This window comes from Alexandromys fortis, unplaced genomic scaffold, assembly GCF_014885135.2.
Source record: "Alexandromys fortis isolate MF-2015 unplaced genomic scaffold, M_Fortis_MF-2015_v1.1 scaffold_73, whole genome shotgun sequence".
NCBI lineage: Eukaryota > Metazoa > Chordata > Mammalia > Rodentia > Cricetidae > Alexandromys > Alexandromys fortis.
Window position 1 is genome coordinate 4,518,315 of NW_026067959.1, and position 26,278 is coordinate 4,544,592.

The following is a 26,278-nucleotide window of genomic DNA, read 5'->3' on the forward strand; positions in this document are numbered from 1 at the left end:
AAGGCCGAAGATGGATGCCCCATCGGTACAGAGGAACTTTGGGTGACTGTCCAGGCAGCGAGACGTCTCTGTCATTTCTAGAGTTTTCTTATTTCTTGTTTGATAGGTAATATTATATCCTTCTGGAGTCTTTGATGGAGTTGAAGAATGAATAGACAGTTATAGTTTTCCTTAGTTATGATAAGAGATAAAATAGATATAAATATTGTAACTGTAATTCTTACTTGATAACTGTTTTGTTATATGTAATTTTGCTATGTTAAAGTTAAAGCCTTTCTTTTTTGTTTAAACAGAAAAAGGGGAATTGATGTGGGAGTGATTTCTTAATAATAAAGAAACTGCCTCGGCCCTCATAGGACAGAAAATTAGGTAGGCGGAGTAGACAGAGGAGAATGCTGGGAAAAAGAAGCTGAGAGGAGTCGCCATGATGCTCCCACTCCAGACAGACGCAGGTTAAGATCCTCACTGGTAAGCCAGCTCATGGGCTACACAGAATATTAGAAATGGGTTAGAACAATATGTAAGAGCTAGCCAATAAGAAACTGGAACTAGCCGGGCCAGGCAGTGTTTGAAAGAATACAGTTTCCGTGTAATTATTTCTGGGCATAAACTAGCCATGCGGGCGGCCGGGTGCCGGGGACGCAGCCCTGCCGCTGCTCCTAATTCAACAATACAAGCCAATTTTAATCCCAGCAGCCACTCTAGTTAGCCATAGAAGTTGGGCAGTGGTGGTGCACACTTTTAATCCCAGCACTAGAGACGAATATAAGGTAGAATGAGACAGGTACTCGCTCTCTTTCAGTCTGAAGATTTCATAGGGAAGAGCTCTCTAGTGGCTTGGCTGGTTTGCTTCTCTGATCTTCAGGTTGAACCTAGTATCTGTCCTAGGTTTGTATTACTTGTGCTACATTTGGAGCCCAACATTTGGGGGCATGAATTCACACAAAAAAAGCCATTTGTCTGTGGCTTTTTAGCCACCACACAGGCTAGGGTTTTACATGGGGCTAGGCTTTCTTTGCTTTTTTCCCCAGCCTCTGAGTGAGTGTGGGATTTTCCTGCTAAAACCTCTCTGAAAAGAGTCTCCAGTTGCCACCCAAACTCCAGAAGCACCTTGGCTAAAATGCCACAGGACTCACCCGCCCTAGCCTGGCTGGTTCTGCCTTCAGGCAGCACACCGCCACCACCACCAAACCTGCTTTATCCGAACAATCTCCTGTGTGTGTGTGTTTTCAGAAAGTCGGATCTTTCTCTTTCTCTTCACCATGGGTGGCAGGCTCTCCCTGAACCCCTTCTCAAGCTACTGACAAAGTAGGCAGATGCCTTGAAATCCTGTCAGGCTTTTATGTTCTACACAGCAGCAATCAGCCTCACATCTTCATCAACATTGTCAGATGTGGTAAAACAATTGGGAATTCTTCAAGGGAGGGAGGGATTAGTTAAAAGAGAGTTTCCCACCACATTAATAAATGGGAAAAATTACAATGGGAAGGTTTGGGTCCCTGTATGATAATATGCTAGACAGTTTGAAAATGCAATGATTAAATGAGAAGATATCAAATTTAGATGGGATTTATATAATGTCAATTATAAACATTATCAACTTTATCATTTTTTGTTTTATCACTAAAAAAGTTGGCTGAGTGCTAAGATACAAACCTTAGCAAAACCTAAATAAACAGATCATAGAGATATTCAAATTCAGACAGAGGAATTTAATGGAGAACTGATTTCAGAGTTTCATTATAAGAATAGAGGGGAACAGCCTAAGGTTTTCAAACAACCAACCTTAATATAGCCAGTAAACTTACAGGAATTGCCAAATGGCAGGGGCTCTGGTATAGCTAACTGGACTCCTGTAACAATATTAGACTTAAGGAGATTCAAGAAAACAATAGTCTCATATGGCATGCATTCACTTTTTGTGAAGCAAATGTTAAACTCATGGTCAGTTTGTAATAGAATTATCCCTAAATACTGGATAGAATTAAATATGTTTTAGAGCCAGGTTCACAATTAAAATGGAGTACCAGGTTCCAGGTTCAGAGAAGAGGCTAAGATTATTGAACAATGGAGTAAAGCTAGAGGTGGGGAAATCTCCCAAAATCAAATTCTTGGAGAAGGAAATTACGCTACTATAGAAAGGCAAGTTGTATATGATGACCATACCCTAGATTTATGCCAAGCAGCAACTTTAAATGTTTGGGGCAGAATTGGAGAAATAGGAAAGAAAATTGAGTCTTTTACTAAAGTTGTACAGGGCCCAAAAGAAGCCTTTAGGAACTTCTTGCAAAGATTGACTTCAGCGGTAAACAGAATGATGCCAAATTCAGAAGCTACACAAATAATAATTGATTTTCTGGCTTTTGAAAATGCCAATTCTCTAGCAAAGGGATAACTAGGCCAACACCTGGGGAGTAATGGATCTGAGATACAATTAATATTGAATTTCATGACCATGATGATACATGGATAGGATGTAAATGTTCAGTTTTTAGAGATTTTAAAGACCCTCTCAACATAGTTACAGATTTGCAATATGCAGAAAGAGTTGTTTCTCATACTGAACTTATACCAAATGATACAAAGGTGATATAATCAGTTATAGAAACCATCCCATAGAAATAACACATATCCGTTCCCATATGGGTCTGCCAGGTCCTCTAGCACAAGGTAAAATGCAGAAATCGATCAATTATTGACTGCAAATGTGCTGAAATTTATTAAAAAAAATCATGTCAATAGCAAAGGTTAAAAAAAAAGACTTTGCCATCACATGGCAACAAGTCAAGAAAATTATAAAGAAATGTCTTACTTGTGCTTTATATAACCAAACACAGCAGGAAATAGCCCAAAGGGTACTCAGAGGAATGAAATCTTGCAGATGGATGTGTTCCATTTTGTAGGATTTGGAAAACTTAGACATGCACACCACACCATTGACACCTATTCAGATTTTCAATAGTAAACGGCACTGAATTTGAAATGGCTTATTCGATAATCACCAATTTAGAAGTTATGGCCATCATGGGTATACCTGCACAAATAGACAGAAAAGGCTCCAGCATGTGTCTCTAAGAAAATAAAACAGATTTTTACTTATAATATAAAGCATATTACAGGTATACCACACAATGCTACAGGCCAGGCAGTTACATAAAGATGAAATCAAACTCTAAAGGATATGTTAAATAAACAGAAAGATGATAAATACCCCCCAGAAATGGATTGTATAATCTACATGCTAATGAGAAAGGAACAACAGCTATGGAGAGACATTATATAGTAGACAAAACTACAAAATTAAACCAGCCAGTATACTTTAAAGATGTACTGACCTCAGAATGGAAACTAAGACATGTGTAATGTTGGGGAACAGGTTTTGCTTTTGTTTCCGCAGGAGAAGAAAAGCTATGGATACCATCAAAATTAACAAAAATTTTATCTGAACAAGAGACACCTCTTAATTAGAAGAGATGATAGTTCAAACAGCATGGCTGTTAAATCTAAACTAACTCTATAATACTAACAAATCAGATATAACTTGCCAAAGGAGAATCTCCCCACAATTAGGGTTGGGAAAGTGTTTTGTTTCTGTCTTTTCAGGAGGATAAAGGTATCCAACTAAGAAATCTGAAACCTGGACAAATGAGACATCTAAAGAAAAAGGACAAATTATCCATAACAAAGGTCTCAAGAAAAAGAGTAAATCACATTTCCAACAAGTTAAAATTTCAGAAATCTTTCCAAATGTTTGTTTCTGTTGTTCTCTACAGACATATAATGCAAATGGTCTTTAAGTAGTCCCAATCCAACTAAAGATTAAGGCTGGCTTTGGAGTTGGAGTGTGGCTCTCTCCTTCTCTAAACTCCTTCTCTAAACTCTTATTAAAGTGAAATCCAAAATCTGTCTCATGTCTGAAGAGCCACATGATATAGGACAAAAGAAAAAACAAAAATATTGTTACTAATCTCATAACCCTTTGGTTTTATACTGACTCTTTAAGGTATAAGATTCATATCTATCTATATCTATCTATCTATATATATCTTTTTGTCATGATATCAATGGTTATATAGAGTACTAATTCTAGAAACAGGTTTCATGTACCTTCCTGTACATGATTTTGGGTTTGATCCTCTATTAGTTTTCTGCAGTAAACCATGAGCATGCCTAACAGCGAACTTTGAAGTCTCCATAAAGAGGATGGGGTCCCACAACAACGATTTATCCAGGACTATGATAATACCACTAAGCTGAAAAACAACACCAACTAAATATCGGCTTTGGACTACAAACTGCTCAGAACAATTTTGAGGTGGCTAGCTGAGATGATCCAGCCTAATAGACTACTACTCTAGCAGGGACTTGAGAGAAGCCCTGCACAGAGAGAAGCCTCTTACACAGATACTGGACAACAAATGATGCAGCTACTTCTCCCAGGACTTGACAATTAACTCAAAATTTTCTTTTCAGTGTGCCCTCAAGATATTGTTGCCCACAGACAGCAGGAAGTAAATTTAAGAATATGACAACCACATTCCCCAAGAGGTGGGGTGGGTGGTTTTGGTAGTTCAATGGGTTTATGGATATTTGTCATTTTTTAGGGGATTAGTTACAAGTTATTGGTAATGGTCAGGAAAAAAGCTAAACAAAGGAAATTAGATTCAAGGTTCTTGTTTTGAAAAATATGGAGGGGATATAGCTATGACAGGATAAAAGGGAAGATTATTGAATCTACTCTGAAAAGAAAAAAGGGAGGACATAGATATCATAAGATCAAAAGGTAAATTATTGAATCTACCTTTAAAAAGTAACTACTATATGGGGTACTGAACTGAACAGAGAATTCTCAACAGAAGAATTTCAAATGGCCAAAAGATACTTAAGGACATGTTCAACTTCCTTAGCTATCAGGGAAATGCAAATCAAAACAACTTTGAGATACCATCTTATACTTGTCAGAATGGCTAAAATCAAAAACACCAATGATAGCCTATGCTGGAGAGGATGTGGAGTACGGGGAAAACTCATCCATTGCTGGTGGGAATGCAAACCCGTGCAACCACTTTGGAAATTAGTGTGGCAGTTTCTCAGAAAATTGGGAGTCAACCTACCTCAGGATCCAGCAATACAATTCTTGGGAATATACCCAAGAAATGCCCAATCATGCTATAAGGACATTTGTTCAACTATGTTCATAGGAGCATTATTTGTAATAGCCAGAACCTGGAAACGACCTTAGATGCCCCTCAATGGAAGAATGGATAAAGAAAATGTGGAATATATACACATTGGAGTACTACTCAGTGGTAAAAACAATGACATCTTCAATTTTGCATGCAAATGGATGGAAGTAGAAAACACTACCCTGAGTGGGATAACCCAGACTCAAAAATATGAATATGGTATGTACTCACTCATTAGTGGATTCTAGTATGTACTCACTCATTAGTGGATTCTAGCCATAAACAAAGGACACTGAGCCTACAGTTCATGATCCTAGAGAAGCCAAGTAATAAGGTGAATCCAAAGAAAAACATATAGATTCTCCTGGAAATTGGAAGCAGACAAGATTGCTAGGCAAAAGTTGGGAGAATGGGGATGGGGGTGTGGAGGGAAAGAGAGAGGGAGAGAAAGAGGCTTGGGGAGACCTTGGGGAAACGGGATGGTTGAGATGGAGGAAGGACAGATATGGGAGCAGGGAAGGATATCTTGAGGGAGCCATTTTGAAGTTGGTAAGAGGCTTGGCTCTAGAGGAGTTCCCAGGTGTTCAAGGGGATGTCCCCAGCTATGTCCCTGGGCAGTGGAAGAGAGGGTGCCTGAACTGGCCTTGTCCCATAGTCAGATTGATGACTATCTTGCATATCACCATAGACCCTTCATCTGGCGACGGATGGAGATAGAAACAGAGGCCCACATCGAAGCACTGGAATGAGTTCCCAAGGTCCAGTTAAGAGTGGAAGGAGGGAGAATGAGCAAAGAAGTCAGGACCACAAGGGGTTGATCCACCCACTGAGACAGTGGGCCTGAGCTAATGGGAGCTCACCAATGCCAGCTGGACTGGGACTAAACGAGCATTGGATCAAACTGGGCTCTATGAATGTGGTTGACAATTGGGGCAGAGTGAGAAGACAATGATAATGGCACTGGGATTTGTCTCTACTGCATGTACTGGCATTTGGGGATCCTATTCTCTTTGGATGCATACCTTCCTAAGCCTGGATGTAGGGGGGAGGGCCTTGAACTTCCCAGAGGGCAGGGTATCTCTCTTAGGACTGGAGGGGGTGGGGGTAGGGTATGTGGGGGAGCGGGAGGGAAGTAGAAATTTTGATTGGTATTATTTATAAAGTAATAAAAAATGAGCTAGCTGTGAATATGCCTGAGCCATTGGCCAAACAGTATTGGAAAAAAAAAAAAACTACTAGTTTTAAATTTTTTGTTTGCTGGGTTCTCTCTCTCTCTCTCTCTCTCTCTCTCTCTCTCTCTCTCTGTTTTTTTCAAGACAGGGTTTCTATGTATCTTTTGGAGCCTGTTCTGGAACTCACTTTGTAGACCAGGCTGGTCTCAAACCCATGGAAATCCTGTCTCTGCCTCCTGCGTGCTGGGATTAAAGGTGTGCACTACTAGTGCCCAGCTAGTTTTAAATGTTTTACATTGAATTAGACTATTGTATACTGTATACAAATTTTGTATATTGATACAAATTTAAGATTAATTTTGTTAGAACATACTGTACATACATTTTTCCTCTTGCTCAAGGTACTGTACCTATATAACTCATTTAATCATGTAAAATGCAAATTTCTAGCCCTTGAAAATTATCAACTGTTTAACTACTAACCTACATTTCCTTATTATTCTAATCACCTATTATAATTGAACTTATAGTCACATTAGGTATGCTTGCAAAGTCAAGCAAAGATGTATTTTAGACAGGTCACCTTCAAACACTTCAGAGACATACAGAATATGGCACTTAAGATATTTTAATAATATAGGTTCTTTAATGAGACATGTCTGCTCCTAGCAGCACCAATCTACTTCAGTGAAGAAAATGGATATCAAAGAAATTCCACATGAAGTTTACTTTCTCTGAGGCAAAAATAAGTCACTGGGAAAGAAAATGCCTTTGCCTCAACTGCTGACAGTATCCTGCCCTAATTGGGCATGCAGGACACAAAAGAAAGCGACTGCCAAATACTGTCAAGACAAGAAAGGACAGCCCTTCAGAATATCTTCACAGAATAGTATGTCAGATAAGCTAGGCCTGTAGGCCAAAGATGGATGCCCCAATATTGCAGCAGAACTTTGGGTGAGTGTCCAGGCAGCCAGCTGTTTCTGTCATTTCTCACATTTTTGGGAAGTTGCTTACATGTACTTCCTGCTTACTCAGTTAATATTATTTCCTTCTTGAGTCTCTGAGAGAGCTGAAGATTAGATAGTTTTTCTTGTTTACCAGAAACAGAAAGTAAGTTATGAAAATAAGTTATAGTAGAAAGTAAATTAGGTATAAACTTTGGACTTACCAAGTATGAAAGATAATGGAGTATTTTCTCTGAATTTGTCAAATGAAAATGGACTAGACATTGTTGATATATTTAATGGCTGTATATATTGTATACAGTTATTGTACTTATTGTATGTAGTTTTTTTTCTTATATTAGTTATAGCCTTTTTTATTTTAGACAAAGGGAAATACAGTGGTATATTATTTGTGTTTTAATAAATAAATCTTACCTGAAGATCAGTGCAAAGCAGCCAGACTAGTCAGCCATACAGGCCAGGCAGTAGTGGCACACACCTTTAATCCCAGCAGCACACTAGTTAGTCATAGAGGCCGGGCGATGGTGGTGTATGCCTTTAATCCCAGTACTAGAGAGGAATATAAGGCAGGATGAGACAGGAATTTGCTCTCTTTCAATCTGAAGTCTTCACAGAGGTAAGAGCTCTCTAGTGGCTTGGCTGCTTTGCTTCTCTGATCAGGGCGCCACTGTGGATTGCTTTGGGTGGGCTACTCAGTCTAGGGGTTGTAACCCACCCCGCAATCAGGTTACTCCAGGGTCTCGGAGGGGTGCTACCTGGAAGGGAATGAGCTAAGACAGAAGAACGAGGCCAAGCAACTTTGTCAAGGCCTCAGTTTATTAGGGACGGGTTACAGTTTATATATGGTAAGGGATGAGGGGCAGGGTACGGGATCTCGCAGGCCGCGTGGTTCCGGTCACGTAGCTCGGTTACATTCAGACAGACAGGCCAGAAGTCACAAGTGGCCACACCTGGTTCCCTGGATAGCTGGAATGTGAGGCGGGTTCCGCTAAGATTAGCAGTTAATTGGGTGGGTTTTGTCAATAGAACATAACTATGGGTGTGAGGTTCTCTGCAGACTCCCTAGAGTGATGGTTTCTGTAATGATTGTTAGGGGGGAAATGGCTCCTGACATACACATGCAGGTGTGTGCACACACACACATACAAACATGTGTATATGTATGCACACACATAGTAAGTAAATAAATACCATGCCTTTGGGGCTGGAGAGATGGCTCAGCAGTTAAGAACATTGACTGCTCTTCCAGAGGTCCTGTGTTCAATTCCCAGCAACCACATGGTGGCTCACAACCACCTATAATGAGATCTGGTGCCCTCTTCTGGCCTACAGGCAGGGTACTGTATAAACAAATAAATAAATCTTTAAAAAAAAAAAAACAATATAACATGCCTTTAACCTCAAATGACCTTAATGGATATCTAGACTGTTACTAAATGGTTTACTGATCTATTAATTATGACAAGGTTCAGGGAACATGAGCTCAAATATGACACTTGGGTATTCAATAATAAAACAGCAATAGTAAAAAGACTACTCTGATTTCTGGCTCTTGTCCCCTGAAGCTAAAAGAACTGCCTATCCTTCTTTTGAAATAAGATGTAAGGCCGTCATATGTCCTACATGCAGAAAACAGAGATGCCACAGAGCAGCAGAGACAACAAACTAAACAAGTCTGGAAAAATCCTAAGTTACATAATTCTCTGTCCACCAAACCTCAGCACAACTATGAGTCAGTTCATCAAATCCAGCACATTTTGGGGTGGGGTAGAGTGATATGTATCTTAGGCTGGTGTTGCTCATAACACAGTAGAGAATGATCATGAGCTTTTCATCCTCCTACCTCAACCTCCTAAGTGCTAGGAATACAGGTGTGAGTTATTACATCAAGCTCATCTATTTCCTACTTATTTCTTCTGTGATTTTATAATCAAAGTAACTATAGGTAAAAGATGAAGGAAGGAAGGAAGGAAGGAGCAGCTAGGTGTGGTGGCTCACACCTTTAATTCCAGAGGCAGGCTGATCTTTGAGTTCTAGGCCAGCCTGGTCGACAGAGTGAGTTTCAGAATAGCCAGGCTACAAAGGAAAACCCTGCCTCACCTCACCCCCCACCCCCAGACAGCTGATATAATGGCAAAGAGGTTAAATCTTTTTATGTAAAAAAGGACAAAATTTTGTGAGCAACATGACAGGATGTGACTTATTTATCAAGGGGAAAGAGAATATCTGTATCATAAAGAAGACAGACCTAAATAGAGAAAGTTGATTAAAATAAATATGGATTATGGCATATGAAAATATTAAGTCTGAAAAAAATCCATAAACTGTGTAGAAATTTTAGCAAAGTTTGTTTTGTGTTACTGGATTCAAGTTCTAGGTTACTGTTCCTAGCACCAAGGCTGGTTTATCAATGACTTCATAAGCTCTCTGCTAACTTCAAGTCACCCGCCTCTGCTACCCTCTCTGCTAATTTTTATGTTGTACTCTGACTCTGAAATGAGCAGGCAAATTTCAGTATTTAGGGATTCATGATCGTATTGCAAGCACACATGGTTCCATCTAGCACCTCCTGCTGTATTATGTACTTCTGTGGCGCTGGCTATCAAACTCAGGGCTTTGGTTATCCTTGGGTATGTGCTCTATTGCCAAGCTACGGTACTTGGTTCTCAACTTTTACATTTGCCTTTCCAAAATAAAATTGTAAACAACAACAAAAACCCACACAATGTTAAGACTCCACAGTTGACTCAGACACTTTCACACTGCTAAGGGAAGTGTTAGGCATGCCACCACTGAAACGCTGCTCTGGAAGACACAGGTGTTAAGTCAGGAGATGCTTAGCCACCCTGGGGTTAAATCTGATGGGTAAGAAGGTTACCAAAATAAGCACATCTGAGGCTGTATTCAAGGGTATTGATTGGGTTCATTGTCTTTAAGTTAAAGAATTAAAAGGCAGGAAAAATCTCAAGCACAACAGGGAGCAGAGAGAAATTTCAAACACTGCTAACAGGAGCAGACAGAATCAGCAACTGAAGAAAGGTGTTTATTGGGCGTGAGGGAACAGTATGCAGCAGAGGGGCCTGGGAAGCCGAAATCACAGTTCTAGAGGGTCTGCGTGCGTGCGTGTGTGTGTGTGTGTGTGTGTGTGTGTGTGTGTGTGTGTGAAGCGTTTTCCTCTCCCCGTCCTAATCTATCGTGGTTGGTTGATTGGCCCACGACTGCTGTGTAGCATATCCTGCTCTGGCCCTGGAACTAATGCATAGAGCCAGAAGCAGGGGGCCTGCTGTCAGGAGAAGAGAAAACCTGTAAGGTCTTGTAAGGTCTTTGTTTTAAGGGACCAGGCTTCGTTAGGTTCGGTTAGGTTAGATCCACCTTTCTTACCAAGTCATGGCTCCTCTCCTTATCTGTCAGCTGCCCAGGCAGGCTGTCTACTTCCTATTTAGGAAGAGTGGTTAAACTGGCACTCTATTTATCATATGAAGTCCTTGTACTACTTTGCTTAAATCTCATATATCTTCCAGGTAACAAACCTTGACTTGGAATCTACAGCCACTCACCTGAGTCTCACACACAGGTATTTAGTATGTCCCTGCACTTGCTATGCTTCCATTATTTCAATACATTTTACTGCATGCTCCCTGTATTCTTATCTCAAGAGCATTGTCTCTACAGGGGAAAGTGCTGCCCTGAATTAGCTGAATAAGAGACCCTCAGAGACCAGATCTTTCCCACCTGCTCCTGTCCTTTTTTCAACCCAAGACAGGCCACCGAAACTGAAAGCTGTTGTTGGTCATGGTGCTGCATGCATAATTCAAGTATGGATGAGCCAGGAGGATACCATGAGTTCCCGTATAACCCAGGTCACAAAACAAACTGTAGGCCATCTTGGGCTAAATAAGACCCCGTCTCAAACAAAACAAAACAATTCAAAGAGTTTTCCTTGCTTGACTTTTGTTCGGTCAACATAAAGTTCATGTAATCACTTCCATAATGGAAAGTATTATTTGTGGCAACCAGAATCCATGTCACTCATTCTGCTCAGAATAAACTTATCTCCTAATTCCCTTTGCTGTGAAACTGTGTTTTGTGAGAACGTTCAAAACCCAAGGCTGGATAATTTTCCTTGTCTACCTCTATCTTCAAAGGGAGGTTTTCTCCACCAACAGACCCACCATGAGCACAAAGCAGTCTCACAGCTTGTTCTGTTCTTATTCCTGAGGAAAACCTTCCTTCATTTTGAGAATTTCAAAGACTTTTACAGCTAACAACAATGGGAAAAACACAGGGGGTAAAATGCCATACCAGAGAAAAGTCACAAAGTTCCAAATCAGATCAAACAGGGGAAAAAGCCATTTCTGGTTTTTATTAGCATGTAAATGGTAGGAGATTTTAGGCCTCTACCATCCATATTTTCCACAGCTGTCTCCCACCTCCTGTCTCTAAGAGGTAGCTTCCTCCTCCCCAGAGTTCACAGAGCACAAGGGAAGACAAAAGCCACCTGGGTGAGAAAGGCTCCCCTCTGCAGCCACAAAGGACACAAGTGAGGTTCATCTACATTTCAGAGACCTCGGATTCCTTCCCCTTTTACAAAGGTTAGCTTTGAAGCCTTCCTCTGGGATGCATGCAGGGCTAGAGGTTTAGGATGTGGCATTAAAGCCCAAAGACAATCAGCATCTTTGTATTTTCTTTACTTTGTATTAAGTATTTGGGATCAGAGAAGAGTTAGAAGAGAGAAAGATGCCGAACACTTTTCTTCCAAACTGTCCAAGTTTAGAGAAGCAGACTTCCACAAGAAGCAAGGTGTGGTGAGAAAGGGCTACATGAAGAGACCAAGTCTGGAACACTTCAAACATTAGCAACTGGCCCAAGGAAGGAAACTTCTTTTAGTCTGAGTGAGAGCTCTCCTGACAAAATGTTTTTATATTATATTCAATATAATACCTAGTTTGATTAAAAATAGGTGATTTCTCATAGACATTCTCAGATATAGGCTAATGAAAGATTTAGCATACAGAAGATTTACCATATAGAGACAATATGTACCCTGTGTACAGTTAAGGACTAGACCGATGCTGTTCAATAGAGATGTGTGGGGCCGGGTGGGAGGCAGAGGCAGGTGGATCTCTGAATTCTAGGCCACCCTGAACTACAAGAGCTAGATCCAGGAAAGGCTCCAAAGCTACAGAAAAACCCTGCCTCGAAAAACTAAATAAAAATAAATAAATAAAAATAGAGACGTGTGTATATGTATTTCATTTTGTAAAATTTTAGTTAGTCATACCAAAGAAATGGGTGAGAAGCAAGAAAAATTAGTTTGAATCATATACTTAGCATACTTAGCCCAAAATTACTTCAATATTATTTTAACACACAATAAAAACTATTAACAATTATATTTTAAATTAATAGCACAGCTTTTAACCAGGATACTGAGTGGTGTTCCCTCCCTCATGGTCAGTGTGGTTCTAGATGAATTTTCAGGTCCTATCAGGGTGTCAGAGAAAGCACTGCACTTACACCATGACTAGTCTCAGGCTCCTCTTTATCTTCTTTAAACACAAAACACAAAATAAGACTTTAGAACAAGGATCACATACAGTTTAGAAACAACGCCAACTTTATGAAAGGATTTCTAAGAATGCTCCAATATACTTCAAGGTGTTCAGCCTTAAAAACCCAGGGTAAATTTGGCAGAAAAACATTTGCTGTCTGTAGGGAGTTTTACAGACACTAAAATGTATGTGTTGTGGCTCTGAAAGAGGTATCCCCAAGGCTGGTGCTTTGGTCAGCCAAGTACTTAAGCCAAATGAGCCATCTCAGAGCCAAGGTCTTCCTGGCCTTCTCCCAGTCTCCTGTTTCTGGCCCTTCTTTCCCTGAACAAGCTTTTTCTGAATTCCCTTTATCTGTTATGGTTTACACTTAACCGTCCCCTAAAGGCTCAAGCGAAGGTCTGGTCACAAAGGGGGTACAGTGCTGCGAGGAGCAGGGACTGCTTGGAGGAAGCTGTGTGATTGGAGCCCTCTTCCTTCCTCTCTGCTTCTGAGGCACTGCCAGGTCAAGTGAACAGCTGCCTCCACATCATACTCCCCTGACAAAATGTTCTACCCTAAAGCAAGAGGGCCATCCGACTGCAGACGGAGACTTCTCAAATAAGAAGCCAAAGTGAATCTTTTCTAGTGTTGATGGGAACGGGACATAGCAACTGGGGAGGCAGTTCAGGATAAAAAGACCACAAAGAAAAGGGACTGGTTTCTTTCTTGGCTACCAGCTAGAAATGTCCTTGAGTCTGTGGGCAGCCTTGTCTTTGCCAGAGGCTAGAAGATGCCAGGAATAGGGTCTGCTATTTCCTAATCTTTCCTTTTCCTGGAAACCATCCTGAGGACATGGCAGAAACTATAAGGTACTGCAGCATCTGGAAGTAATTGGACACACCAGCTCACCTATCCCTACTTCCTCTACCTGGTAAAGCCTTACCAGTGCAATGGCAGTGTATTTTCTGGGACACATCTTGAGATTACGTATGTTTAATAAAATGATAACAAAAAAAATACAGAAGTCAATGACTCTCACTAAAAGAGACATCCATATGTTCTCAATTGTCTTTGTAGATGTTTTTATTTCTTAATCACCATGCTTAAAGCCTGTATTATAAGGTCGTTATTAATAACCAATCTTGGTTTTAATAAATTTAAAAGAAGAAAGGAAAATAAAGCATTGTAGTTTTCAAAAAAAAAAATAAATAAATAAATAAATAAAATGCTGATTGGCCAGTAGCCAGGCAGAAAGTAGAGGAGGAGCAAGGAGAACAGGAGAATTCTAGGAAGAAGAAAGATTCAGTCTGCAGTTGTCACCCAGAAACTGAGAAAGCAAGATGAGAATGCCTTGCAGGTAACAGGTACCAAGCAATATGGCTAACATCAGTCAAGATGTTATGAACTAATTATAAGAATTAATAAGAAGCCTGAGCTAATAGGCCAACCAGTTTATATGATTAATGTAGAACTCTGTGTGTTTCTTTGGGACTGAATGGCTGTGGGTCAGGAAAGGACAGAAACCTTTGTCAACACACTACTTTTTTTTTTGTCTTAAACTACCACCTATAAATCTATAACTTCATTTTTTTATTTTTTATTTTTGCTGTTGTTTTGAGCCAGGGTTTCCCAGTGTAACAGCCCGGGCTGTCCTGGAACTCGCTTTGTAGACAAGGCTAGCCTTCAACACACAGGGATCTGCCTGCTCCTGACTCCCAAATGCTGGGATTTAACCCCGGCATTATGGCACATGCCTTTATCTATAACTTCTAAAACTCACCCTTGGTGGTTCTTAAGTTTCATGCTTTTAATTTGTGAGTTAACATTAAAGCCGCTGGCTCAGGGCAGTTTTGGTGGTGGGTAATGGTCAAGTTTCTGGACCTTGGCTCTCTATGAAAGATCCATCTTTCTCAAAATTATTCTATTTATTTTTTATATTTATTTATTTAGTATACAATATTCTGCCTGTGTGTGTTTGTTTGTTTGTTTGTTTGTTTATTATGTATACAATATTCTGTCTGTGTGTATGCCTGCAGGCCAGAAGAGGGCACCAGACCCCATTACAGATGGTTGTGAGCCAACATGTACTTGTTGGGAATTGAACTCAGGACCTTTGGAAGAGCAGGCAATGCTCTTAACCTCTGAGCCATCTCTCCAGCCCTCAAAATTATTCTAAAATATTCCTGTATCACTTTTTGGGAGGGTATTTTTTTAGACAAGGTATCTACATGGCCCTGCTGTCCTGGAACTCACTCTGAAGAACAGACTGTTCTTGAATTCAGAGATCTGCCCGCCTCTGCCTTCTGAGTACTGGGAATAAAGAGGTGTGCCATGTCGCCAGTCCTGTATCACTTCTATTTTGTTTAAGTAAAGTATTTAGGCACAGAGCTATACAACAAATTGACTAAATGTTCATAAAATAGTTGGTAGCTGTCCATAAAAATAACCACCCTTTCATCGCAGGAGAAGACTAGAGATCTGCTGCTCACCGAGCTCGGAGCAACTCTGCATGGCTACCATTAATTGCTCTAAGGGATGCTACCTGAAAACGTAAAGACAGTCTGAGCCAGTGAGATGGCTCAGCAGCTGAGAGTGCTTGCCACCACCTAACTATGCAAGCTTGAGTGCCAGCTCCAGAATTCACACAGTGGACAAAAAAAATGGACACACATTCACGCATGCACAAAAGAAATTTTTTAAGATCCAGAATAAGATCATCTCTGTTCACCATGAGTTCCCTCTTTTCATGCTATCATTCTATAATCTGTCCCTGTGTTCCAACTCCAAACTTTTACTCCATTCCACAGTTTACAAAATAAAATCTTGCAACTTTCTGGCCTTTGAATAGTCTATTTGTCAGCTTTATTTACAATGACTTACCTATCGAAGTTCAAAAGAAAGAGAAATTCCCTTTGCTCCTATGAAAGAAACTGGCATGAGGGCTCAAAGGACGGCTCAATAAACAAGACCAGTCACTGGACCTGGGTTCAATTCCGGGCCCCAACATGGTGGCTCACAACCATCTGTAATCCCAGTCCCAAAGCCTCCAAGGGCACATGACACATATTTGGTACACAGACATACATGCAGAAAAAACACCCACACATGTAAAATAAATTATTTAAAAACATAACAGACTGCTAATCATTTTTCTATAGCTTTTTCTTTGAATTTCTAATCAGTCGATTTGAATATTTCTATTATGTGACAGAAGCAATAGCAACTTAAAATGACTTAGAAAATTTAAATGATATGGAGGACAGTTTACAAATTACTGTGTTTTCTGGAAAGTAACTGAATCTGAAATAATTCTAACTATACTAACTGAAATTCACCAATATGTACTGAACACATTAAAGATAAAAATGAATAAAATTCTGTTTTCCCTCGTAGGTGCTTACAATTTAATAGGTAGGGTAAAATACTACTGTTTGAGTATCAGGACTATCTAATCTATGCCGAACATAGTTATTTAGCCAACGTGCCTGGCCACACAGCACTGACGTATAACAGAGTGTTCTGAAACTGCAAGGCAAAAAAGTGAGATGTGCAACCGCACTGCACAAGTTGTAAAGGGATCATTGTAAGAGTTCAAAGGACTTGGGGGTAACCAACAGCTCTCTAACTGGATTTAAGGCCTGCTCAATAAAAGGGAAATCATATCTTGTACTGGAAACCTAGCCAACTACTCAAGGCTAGTGAAGTCATGGATCTTGGAGGCGAATCCACAGCTAACACTTTACTAAACCAGCATAACCCCTAACTACATTCTAAATATTTATCCCATACCCACAGATAAGTGTAGTTCTCACCCTTCAACAATGAAACTTATCTTTGCAACAGATGGAGATCATTATAGAAACCACAACTGATCAAAATGCAGAGAACAAATGGTGCTTAGTCCCAAATGAGCCATCTCCAACACAATCCCTGCACCTAAGTCTCTAGGCACGTTGAAAAAGAGGAAGCAGAAAAATCTGAAGAGTGAGACGGTGTCTTGTAGCAACATCAGGAAAGCTAGACACAGGAAGTCTTGGCCGCCTAAACAAGACCTGAAGAAAGATAGCAACAGACATGCTGATATGAAAGGAAGAAATTTTACCAGGCCCCAACCTTAAATAAAGAACTCTAGGCAAGCCAAGTGGTGGTGGTGCATGCCTTTAATCCCAGCACTCTATGAGTTCAAGGCCAGCCTGGTCTACAAGAGCTAGTTCCAGGACAGGATCCAAAGCTACAGAAAAACCCTGTCTCAAAGGAAAAAAAAAACAAAAACAAAAACAAAACTGTAGGCAACTAAGGTATGTTGAGAATAGGAGAAATAGTCTTCCATAGGGAAAAGTTCCCTAGTTTTCCAATACCAAGGGATCAGCCCTAAAAGCATATACATACAAATAATATCATATGGACTATGCATGTATGTATATTTTTACATATATAAATACAATTATTTGAAAAACAAGGCAGAGGCCATGAATTTGATAGAGGGGAAAATGGTATACTTAGGACGGTTGGAGGGAAGAAAAGGAAAATAATGTAATTATATTTTAATTCAAAAAAACTTTAATTTTTTTTATGTTAGAAGGAAAAGAGCTTACCCAGTAGTAATTGAACCAGAATTGGGGAAGAATGATGAAAAGAGCAGGGTCTGGGAGCAGAACTCAGTTGGCAGGCTACTTGTCTAGTATGTTTAAGACCCTAGGTGTGATCCCCTGCACCTCAAAAATAAGTAACAAAGCAGAGGACAACCAAAACTTTCTGTCATGGGACAAGCAATCATTGTTTCCAGTCTTCAGGCCCGGCCCATACGGTCACTACTACAACAGCCGTCCCACCACAGAGAAGCCAGCATGGACTATATACAGATGAATAGATAGTATTTTTTTTTTTCTTCCAAGACAGGGTTTTTCTCTGTAACAGTCCTGGCTGTTGCTAGAACTCACTTTGTAGACCAGCCTGGCCTAGAACTCACAGAGCTCCACCTGCTTCTGCTTCCCAAGTGCTGGGATTAAAGGTGCATGCTACCACTGTCTTTTTTTTAAACGACACTTTTACTTATTTAGTGTGCACGTGTCCATGTGTCACATCTGCATGTATCAGAAGACAACTTAGGGGGAGTCAGTTCTCGCCTTCTATCAATGTGGTCCCAGGGATTAAATTTAGGTTATCAGTGCTTTTATTGGCTGAGACACCTCACTGGCCCATGATTTTTAAATAAAATTTGTTCAAATTGTAAACATGTGACTTGCTACTTAATGTTACTTAATGTCTCTACACCTTAGTTTGAGTAGAATAATGACTGTTCATGTTTCCTGGGATTCTAATGAGGATTATGACTATTTCTAAATATTAACTTTTGTCATGAGGACATTGTTGCCTGAGTTATCAAATTACAATAGAGGTCAACAAACCTGTCTGGAAAGCAAGCAGATCTATACATCTTATTCCTCGTTGTACTTATTCTCTATAAATAACTTTATGCAGGAAATGATAACTACGACTTCTCTCTTTTTAATTTAACATTTAGATGTTACGGAAAGGGAAAACTAAGAAAATACAGTTCTCTGAACATTCTGAATATATAAATTATCCTTTTTTTGTGAGAGTTTTACCTTGGCCTCCGACTTTTGGATACTACTGAAAAGTAAGCATGCACTACTCACAAATGTAGAACCTTTGAAGATTTTACTTTCAACAGAGCCACCTTTACCAACACAAATACATTTTTCCATGCAAAGAAAATAATGAGATCAGGGTTGTCCCATGAAATAACATCCTTAATATATAAAGTTCTGAGAATTATTCAACCCACCTTCTCATTTCAAAGATGAAATATAAACGTGTATTAAAGACCAAGTGCAGTGATGCATGATTGGCCAAGCTAGCCTGTGTGGCAAGACAATGTGGAATTAGAATCCCAGTTACTAGCCTCTTAATCCAGCAATCTGTAGATTAGAGCTTTTGCACTCCTGTCTCTCCCTCTCCCCACCCCCTCTCTCTGAGACAATCTTGAACTCTCAATCTTCCTGCTTTAAACTCACATGGGCGGGAATTACAGGTGTGTGATACCACACATACTTGATGGATTTCAAGGCCCTACATCTGGTAATTTAGACATTAGTTCACTTAACTTTCAACAGCATTAGCTCACAATAAAATGATGTTAGGTAAAGAAGAAAGAAGTTTCATTTATATGTCCCTTACAATGGTCTATGAGAAGCAAATCATATGGAGAGGGTTGCTGGGGAATCCAGGAAAGAGACTTCAAGCTATGGGGATTCTGTAACACTCTAAGCCATTTACTTACACCTTGTATAGTAATTTGAATAAGAATGGCAGTATGGGCTCATATACTTGCTCAGTCACCAAAAAGTAGAACTTTGATAGGATTAGAAGGAGAAGGAAGTGTGACCTTGTTAGAGGAAGTGTGTCACTGGGGGTGGGATTTGAGGTTTCAAAGCCCATGCTAGGCCCCAGCTCTTTCTCTGTCTGCAGATCAAGATGTTAACTCTCAGCTATTTCTCCAGTACCAAACCTGCCTGCTGCTATGCTCCTGCCATGATGATAATGGGCTAAACCTCTTAAACCGTAAGTATCCCCCAATTAAATGCTTTCTTTTGTACGTGTTTGCCTTGGGTCATGGTGTGTCCCAATAGAACAGTGACTAAGGCACCTTGCTTCCACTGTACCTGAAAAAAGTAGGACTTCCCTACTTAAAGATGCATAATGCTAACTGTTAAAGACACATAACAGATCACAAGTACCACACTGAATATACGGAATGGCATTATCCTGAAAACCAGCAAAGCTTTACATTTTTGAGCCTACAGAGAAAGCCCTAATTTCCCTGGGAACAGGATGTTAGTATGTGTCAGGCCTGGTGAAAGCACTGCAGTGGCTCTGACATCTGCACTGCTGCAGACTGAGACTTCCCTCCACTCTGAGTGCAGTTTTCTCAGTCACTCTCTGTTGACCTTTCCCAAGTTACATTTCCTACTGACTTTGATACTCGACTTTCTTTCCTGGGGAGGTAAATCAAATTAGAGTCACCTGATTTCAATAGCAGCAGTTTCTACTTCACACCTGCAATTCACATAGCAACCGTAGTTATATACGCCTTGTGACCGCTTAGAGAAAGGCTAGCTAGGGATAACAGTTTAATTAGATTTCCTGTTATTGAAGTCATGATAGAAACCCCAGATGAGTAATTTGCAAGGTGTGAGACATGAAGTATAGAAGGCTGAAAGGATGGAAAACATTAATAGAACTGTTTAATTAAAATACAGAAATGCTATCTTGAATCAAGGCAATAATATGGTTGTGCTGACAACAATTTCACATCTAAAGAAATTTAAAACTTGGCCAAAAAGTGTCCAAGGAGAGCACACTTAAAAAACCTTTCTGAAGAAAAATTTTTGGCCTATTACTAACAACCTAAGATATATTTATACATAATATGTCAGCTCCTAATTAATTGCTATTTATCAACTCATTTAATCCTCACAGCAATTCTCATTATATGTACAGAAACAGAAGTACAAAGTCACAATGACCAGCCATGGACTCAGATACAGTTAGTTTGGTTGTGAACCCAGGGAATGTTCAGTATATGCCCTGCCATTATCCTGTGTACCCCAGATCCTGACTTTAGACTTTTAATTATAGGCTATGTAGTGCTAAATGAGGAAGTAAAACAAATATTCTAGAAAACATTTATAGTGCTTTCAGATTTGTACTTCAAATATATTAGATAACACAAATTTTTCACATATACCTTATACTAATAATGTACTTAAGGTGTATATATTATCTTTTAATTCAAGGGATAACAAATATAGATTGAAATCCAAATGGCACAACTAGAACTTAAATATTTTTCTATATTAAAATTAGGAGATTTCCTAACATGTTGTCTAGCTATTTCCTTTAAATTCAACTGTTTCATTGTGAAGGAGAGAAGCTCAGGAAGTCAAGGAAACAGGAAGCTCAGGAAGTTATAAGACTCATGGGCCTCTCACTGCAGTTACAGAAGCAATAAACAGTTACTGGGGAGAGGAGACTCTTCAGTGGAGCTGCCTACAAACCAGGCAGGAGGCACCCAGGATGGGTGGGCCTTCTGGTCATTCAGCTACCTTGAAGTATCCACCCAATGAACGTACACTAAGGGAGATTCAGGGGGAATAGCTTCTTTGGTCTGTTGATGGTGCCTAATCTGGGGAAATAGTCACTGGCTGACATTTTCCCCAAGAAAAGTCACACAACATATGCACTGTCAAATCCAATACACTCATTCAGTTACAGATATAAGCATTGCATTTAAGTGTAAAAGACAAACTGCAAGGATGCCAGATGCAGGGAGGGAGGTATGGGTCAGAGACAAACATTACCAATTACTTACAACATTTCAGGTGAACACCTGACAGTTCTATTTCATACATACTATTTTTATTTTATATGTATTGCCTGTGTGTGTGTGGGGGGAGGTGCTGGGAATAGAAGCTGGGTTCTCTGGAAGAGCAGTCATTCCTGAGAGACTATTCTAACCACTGAGCCACTTCTCCAGTTCATTACAAGTACTCTTAACTATGAAAACACATTAAGGCCACTATGAAATTTAACACATCATTTCATAAATGGAATAGCAGATAGATTAATATGACCGTAATGCCGCCTTTTCAGTACAGTATATTACAGACTTACTAATAGAAAATTATTTTTGATAATAATTTAAAATTTTTGTTTACAGCAAGATCACCACAAACTAATATGTATTATTGCTTTTCCAAAAGTTTCAATATATTATTATGCTGCATAAATATAATGTTTGGTATTAGACCTGTCATATCTACTAAAGGAGCAAATGTAATCATTTAAGCTTAACGGAAAGTTTAGAATGAATATGAAAGCAGGTAATTCCCTTCAAGTAATTAAAAGGCTATTAGGTAGAATAACAGGCATTAGATTTTAGGTCAAAAGAAGAAAACCTGTTACAGTGAAATGTCACAACTAGAACAGACCACCTCATGAGATATGCAATCAGAGCTTAATTAACTAAATATTAGGGATGTTTTCAGGAAGATTCAAAAACAAGGTAAGTGTTAGCCAATGATCTTATTCTCTGTCTTTATTTCAATGTAAATTGATCTTTCATGTAACACTGGACATTCCATTTTAGATTTACTGATCAACGCAGAGAGAATTTTTGATGTAGAAACAAACCTAAAAACCACTGGGTTAGATATCCAGAAAGATTTTCTTTTAGGTCAAATTTCATTTACTTAAAGAATGTTTTCTTCACATTTATTTGTTGTGTGTGCGCATGTGTGCAAACATACACTGAAGCATGCACATGGATGTCAAAGCACAACTGGGAGAGTTCTCTGTTTCTATCATGTGAGCATCAAGGATCAAAATCTGGCTTGGTGGAGAGTGAATGACCAGCTAAGTATCTGTCCACACTTCAAATTCTTAAATGGTTTCAAGGTTAAAAACACAAAAATATTATCTTGATTTAGAAAGAAAGGAATCTTACTTACCATTTTTTTCTGCAAAGGCAATTGCGGCTTCTTTGGTACTAAAGGTTAAAACCATGTTGGAGAGGGGATCAGCTCTAGAAGAAAAGAATGTCCATGATTTAATAGTAAGCCTTGGCTGCAAGACAATCAAAGTTTTAAATGCAGTGTTTAGAAAATAGACAGTTGGTTTAATATCAAGAAAATTATGACAATATTTTATTTGTAATAATCTCTGAAAAATACCTTATTTCTGTATTAAGTCTGATTTTTCTAGTATGCATTATCTAATAATAAAAACCATAATTTCAAAAACATTTAATTTCTCTTTATTAAGGTCTACTAAACTCTATTAAAAAGGGCAGTGTAAAGTTTTGAATTAAAAAAACCCCAGAAGATTCCCAAATGACCTTAGAAACTTCAATATCAAGAAATTTACTGCCGAGTAGAATTGCCAGTACAGACAGCCTCTAGTTTAAGATAATTTTACCTAAGATTTTCAACTTTATGATGGTGACAGAGCAATATATAACAGAAAATATTTTTCTTTTAAAAGTATTTGAGTTTGTATTCATGTTTGTACATGGTGAATGTACAGTACATGTGGAGGTCACAGGACCACTTATAGGAGTTGATTTTACCCAGTGAGTCAGACCCTTGGGCCCAAGGAACTATTTTTCAAATTTTAAATGTTCACCTGAATGATGAGCAACAGCAATGAAACAATAGCCATGTTGGGCCACAGTGTAAACAACTGCATCACTAAACTACTATGTCCAATAGGTTAGTAGTAGGAAACATTTTCAACTCAAGATGCTTTCTATTTATAATAGGTTTGCTGGGACAGTAACCCCATTGTAGTTAAGAAGCATCCACAGAATACAAATCCTGAAAACTGAACCTTCTCTCAACAAAACTTCATCACTAATAATGTTCTTTTAAGGGAAAGGTCTATAAAATAAGAACAAACATTCTGAGACTTGACATCCCTTATTTTGATGTTTATAAAAGCATAACTATGTTTGCTATAAATGTTTAATGTAAATCTCTCAGATGAATATGACATTCTCTGGAAACTTACTCAAAACTATGGAAGTGGGGGGCTAGGAACATAGCTTAGCTGGTACAGTTCTTGACTAGATGCAAGAAACCCTAGGGTTAATCCCTAGAACTGAATAAAACTAAATATGGGAGGCAGATACCTGTAATTGCAATACTCTGGGATGGAGAATCAAGACTAGCCTGCACTTTATGCCCCCTATCTTGAGAAGAAAAAGGAGAAATACTCTGGGCAACTTGGACATCTGAAAGATATATGACATAAGCAGAGAGCTCAAGTAGCTCTCCCTGATCTGAAGCCCCACAGGCTGCTGATCAAGTTCTGGTCATAAACTGTGGGCTTTTCTGGGAATCCTTATGATCCCTATAAGCCTGGATTCCTATACTAAATTCCCCTTTTAAAGGAAAGAAAACCCTTCTTTTGACTAGTTATATTAGTTCTAAAGTCGAATGATGTTTTTGTAGTGATACTACTTTCCAAGGTATATGTGGTTTCACAGTTGATAGTTAAATAAACTAGTAATCTTCAGAAGTGATAATATAAATATGACCAAGTGATTTGAAGAGTTTCAACATACACACTGGCTTCATTCAGAATAGTGTGTGTGTGTGTGTGTGTGTTTGTGTGTGTGTGCTTGTGAGAGGGAGAGAGAGGTAGACAGAGGGAGAGGGAGACCTCAGAAATCAAGAGAACAGATCCATTTCCTCCAAAGGTGACAGAGCTTTTTAGTTACCTGCTGTATAAAGAACTACACTTAGGTTAAGTGGTAAAACTGTTAACAAGCACTCATTATTCCAGCTAGTTTGTCATTCTCCTCCTTCATGTCTTGTATTTTATAATTCTTTTTAGGTAATATTGCTACCAAGATCTTAATCCTTCTGTCTCCTTTATTTGATTCCACCCCACCATTTAACATGTTACCACATTTATCTTCCTATTATTTATTTCCCAAATCTAGTGCCAAACCAAAACTCCAAACAGTTTCTATCATCCACTGTGGTGGTTTCCACCTCCTTACCATTTAAGCCCCTGTATAGTATGGTCAGAAGGCTTTCCAGACATTTTAAATTATCCCCTCATAAGTAATCAACTGGTCAATTTAGACTTGTTTCTATGAACACACAGCCTGCACCTGCCCAACAGTGCAGTGTTCCTTCCATTGAGAATACTCTCCTAGCATCTCTACATGTGGAAATCCACTGCAATGATCTCATGGCTCAGTTTGAGTACAGATCTTTTCCATGAAATCTCTTATATCCTGTGTCTTTCAATCTTTATATTTCTATTTTTACTTTTATACTCTATTTGCTCAATTCTCAACTACTGAGGTTCCAAGTCAGTAATGATAAAGAAACCTGTATCTTAGTAAGTGTACCTGACTAACAAATAAATACATGCATAGCAATTATAAACTCTCAACAGAAAAAATGGATGACAGATTATAGTGGCATTTCATTTGTATTTTAATAAATAAAGATTGCCTGATGATCAGAGAGTAAAAAAACAGCCCCACTGGTCAGTTTTACATACCAGGCAGTGGTACACACACCTTTTATCCCAGCAGCCATAGTAGTTGCCATAGAAACCGGGTGGTGTATGCTTTTAATCCCAGTGGTACACACCTTTAATCCCAGCCCTGGAGAGGAGTATAAAACAGGAGGAGACAGCTTTCAGACACATCTCATTCTGAGATTCCTGGAGGCAGAATCACTATTTCGGACTGAGGTAGAGGTAAGAGCCAACCACTGGCTGGCTGTTTTGCTTTTTGGATCTTCAGGTTGAACCCTAATTTCTCTCTCTGAGTTTTTATTAGTAGAACTTCAAGAGAGAGACCAGAAGCAGAAATAACTGGAGAGGCCGGGCGGTGGTGGCGCACGCCTTTAATCCCAGCACTTGGGAGGCAGAGGCAGGCGGATCTCTGTGAGTTCGAGACCAGCCTGGTCTACAAGAACTAGTTCCAGGACAGGCTCCAAAACCACAGAGAAACCCTGTCTTGAAAAACCAAAAACCAAAAACCAAAAAAAAAAAAAAACTGGAGAGAATTCTGCCCTCTCTGAAAACAAACTATATAGGAATTCAGTTTCACAGTTGCCCTTAGGAATTCTCTAGTTTAGACAGGAACAAAGAGAAGTCAAGCAAAAAGACATAGCTTGTCAACACAAGAAATCTGAAGATCACGTATAGTCCAACTAGCAGAGCATCTGGACACGTGGGGTGAAGTCTGTGAAGCGGGGAAATCTACAGAGCAGTAAACTTTTGCACTGTGTATGAATGGACAGGTCTGGGAAGACTGAGAAAAGACTGAGCAGCGATTTCAGCAGCTGTCCACTTCAGGCTAAAACAAGTCAGGACTTGTGAGCACCTTGTACTCTCCACTGGAATGTCAGAAAGACTATGTCTTTTAAACCTAAAATAGTGACTTTCAGAACTAAGCCATGCCCCCACAAGGCAAGGCTAACAAAACAAAAAACAAGCAAACAAAAAAAAAAAAAATCAATCCTTCACTGGTTCCAGTGAATATGACTATCAGAACAAAACTCTACAGAGGTGCTGTCATTAATTCAATACAAGTAAGGATCAGGATTAGTGTATTACTAATACTCCACGATATAAACTAATTTGATTATAAATCAATGCCTATTGTTTTAAGGGTTAAGTAAAATATAAGGAAGTCACACATCCATTAAAAGATCCAAATGGGATTCTTCACTTCAGATTACATGTAAAAAGTCCAACCGAAACCAAAGTGTTGCTTTGGTAGTAACATGGATGCATCCTGTAAATACAACGTTGTTCAAAAACACCAGTAACAGAACATTATTGTATAAAATAAATACAAAAATAGGCTAAACACT

The 26,278-nt window shown here is 39.2% G+C and overlaps 1 protein-coding gene across 2 annotated transcripts in view; it reads right to left on the minus strand.

The window, feature by feature from the left end:
* Ndufs4 (NADH:ubiquinone oxidoreductase subunit S4) overlaps positions 1-26,278 on the minus strand; it is a 108,215-nt gene that overhangs the window by 11,114 nt on the left and 70,823 nt on the right. The window contains exons 4-5 of one of the 2 annotated variants that reach the window (XR_007593673.1): positions 22,388-22,461; positions 7,738-7,872 (exon numbers count right to left, since the gene is read on the minus strand). Coding sequence is in view for 1 of the 2 variants with exons in the window: in XM_050152830.1 (XP_050008787.1) it covers positions 22,388-22,461 (74 nt within the window). In the remaining variant the exon portion in view is untranslated. The remainder of the gene's footprint in view (positions 1-7,737; positions 7,873-22,387; positions 22,462-26,278) is intronic. The other variant, XM_050152830.1, reaches the window with a different exon arrangement.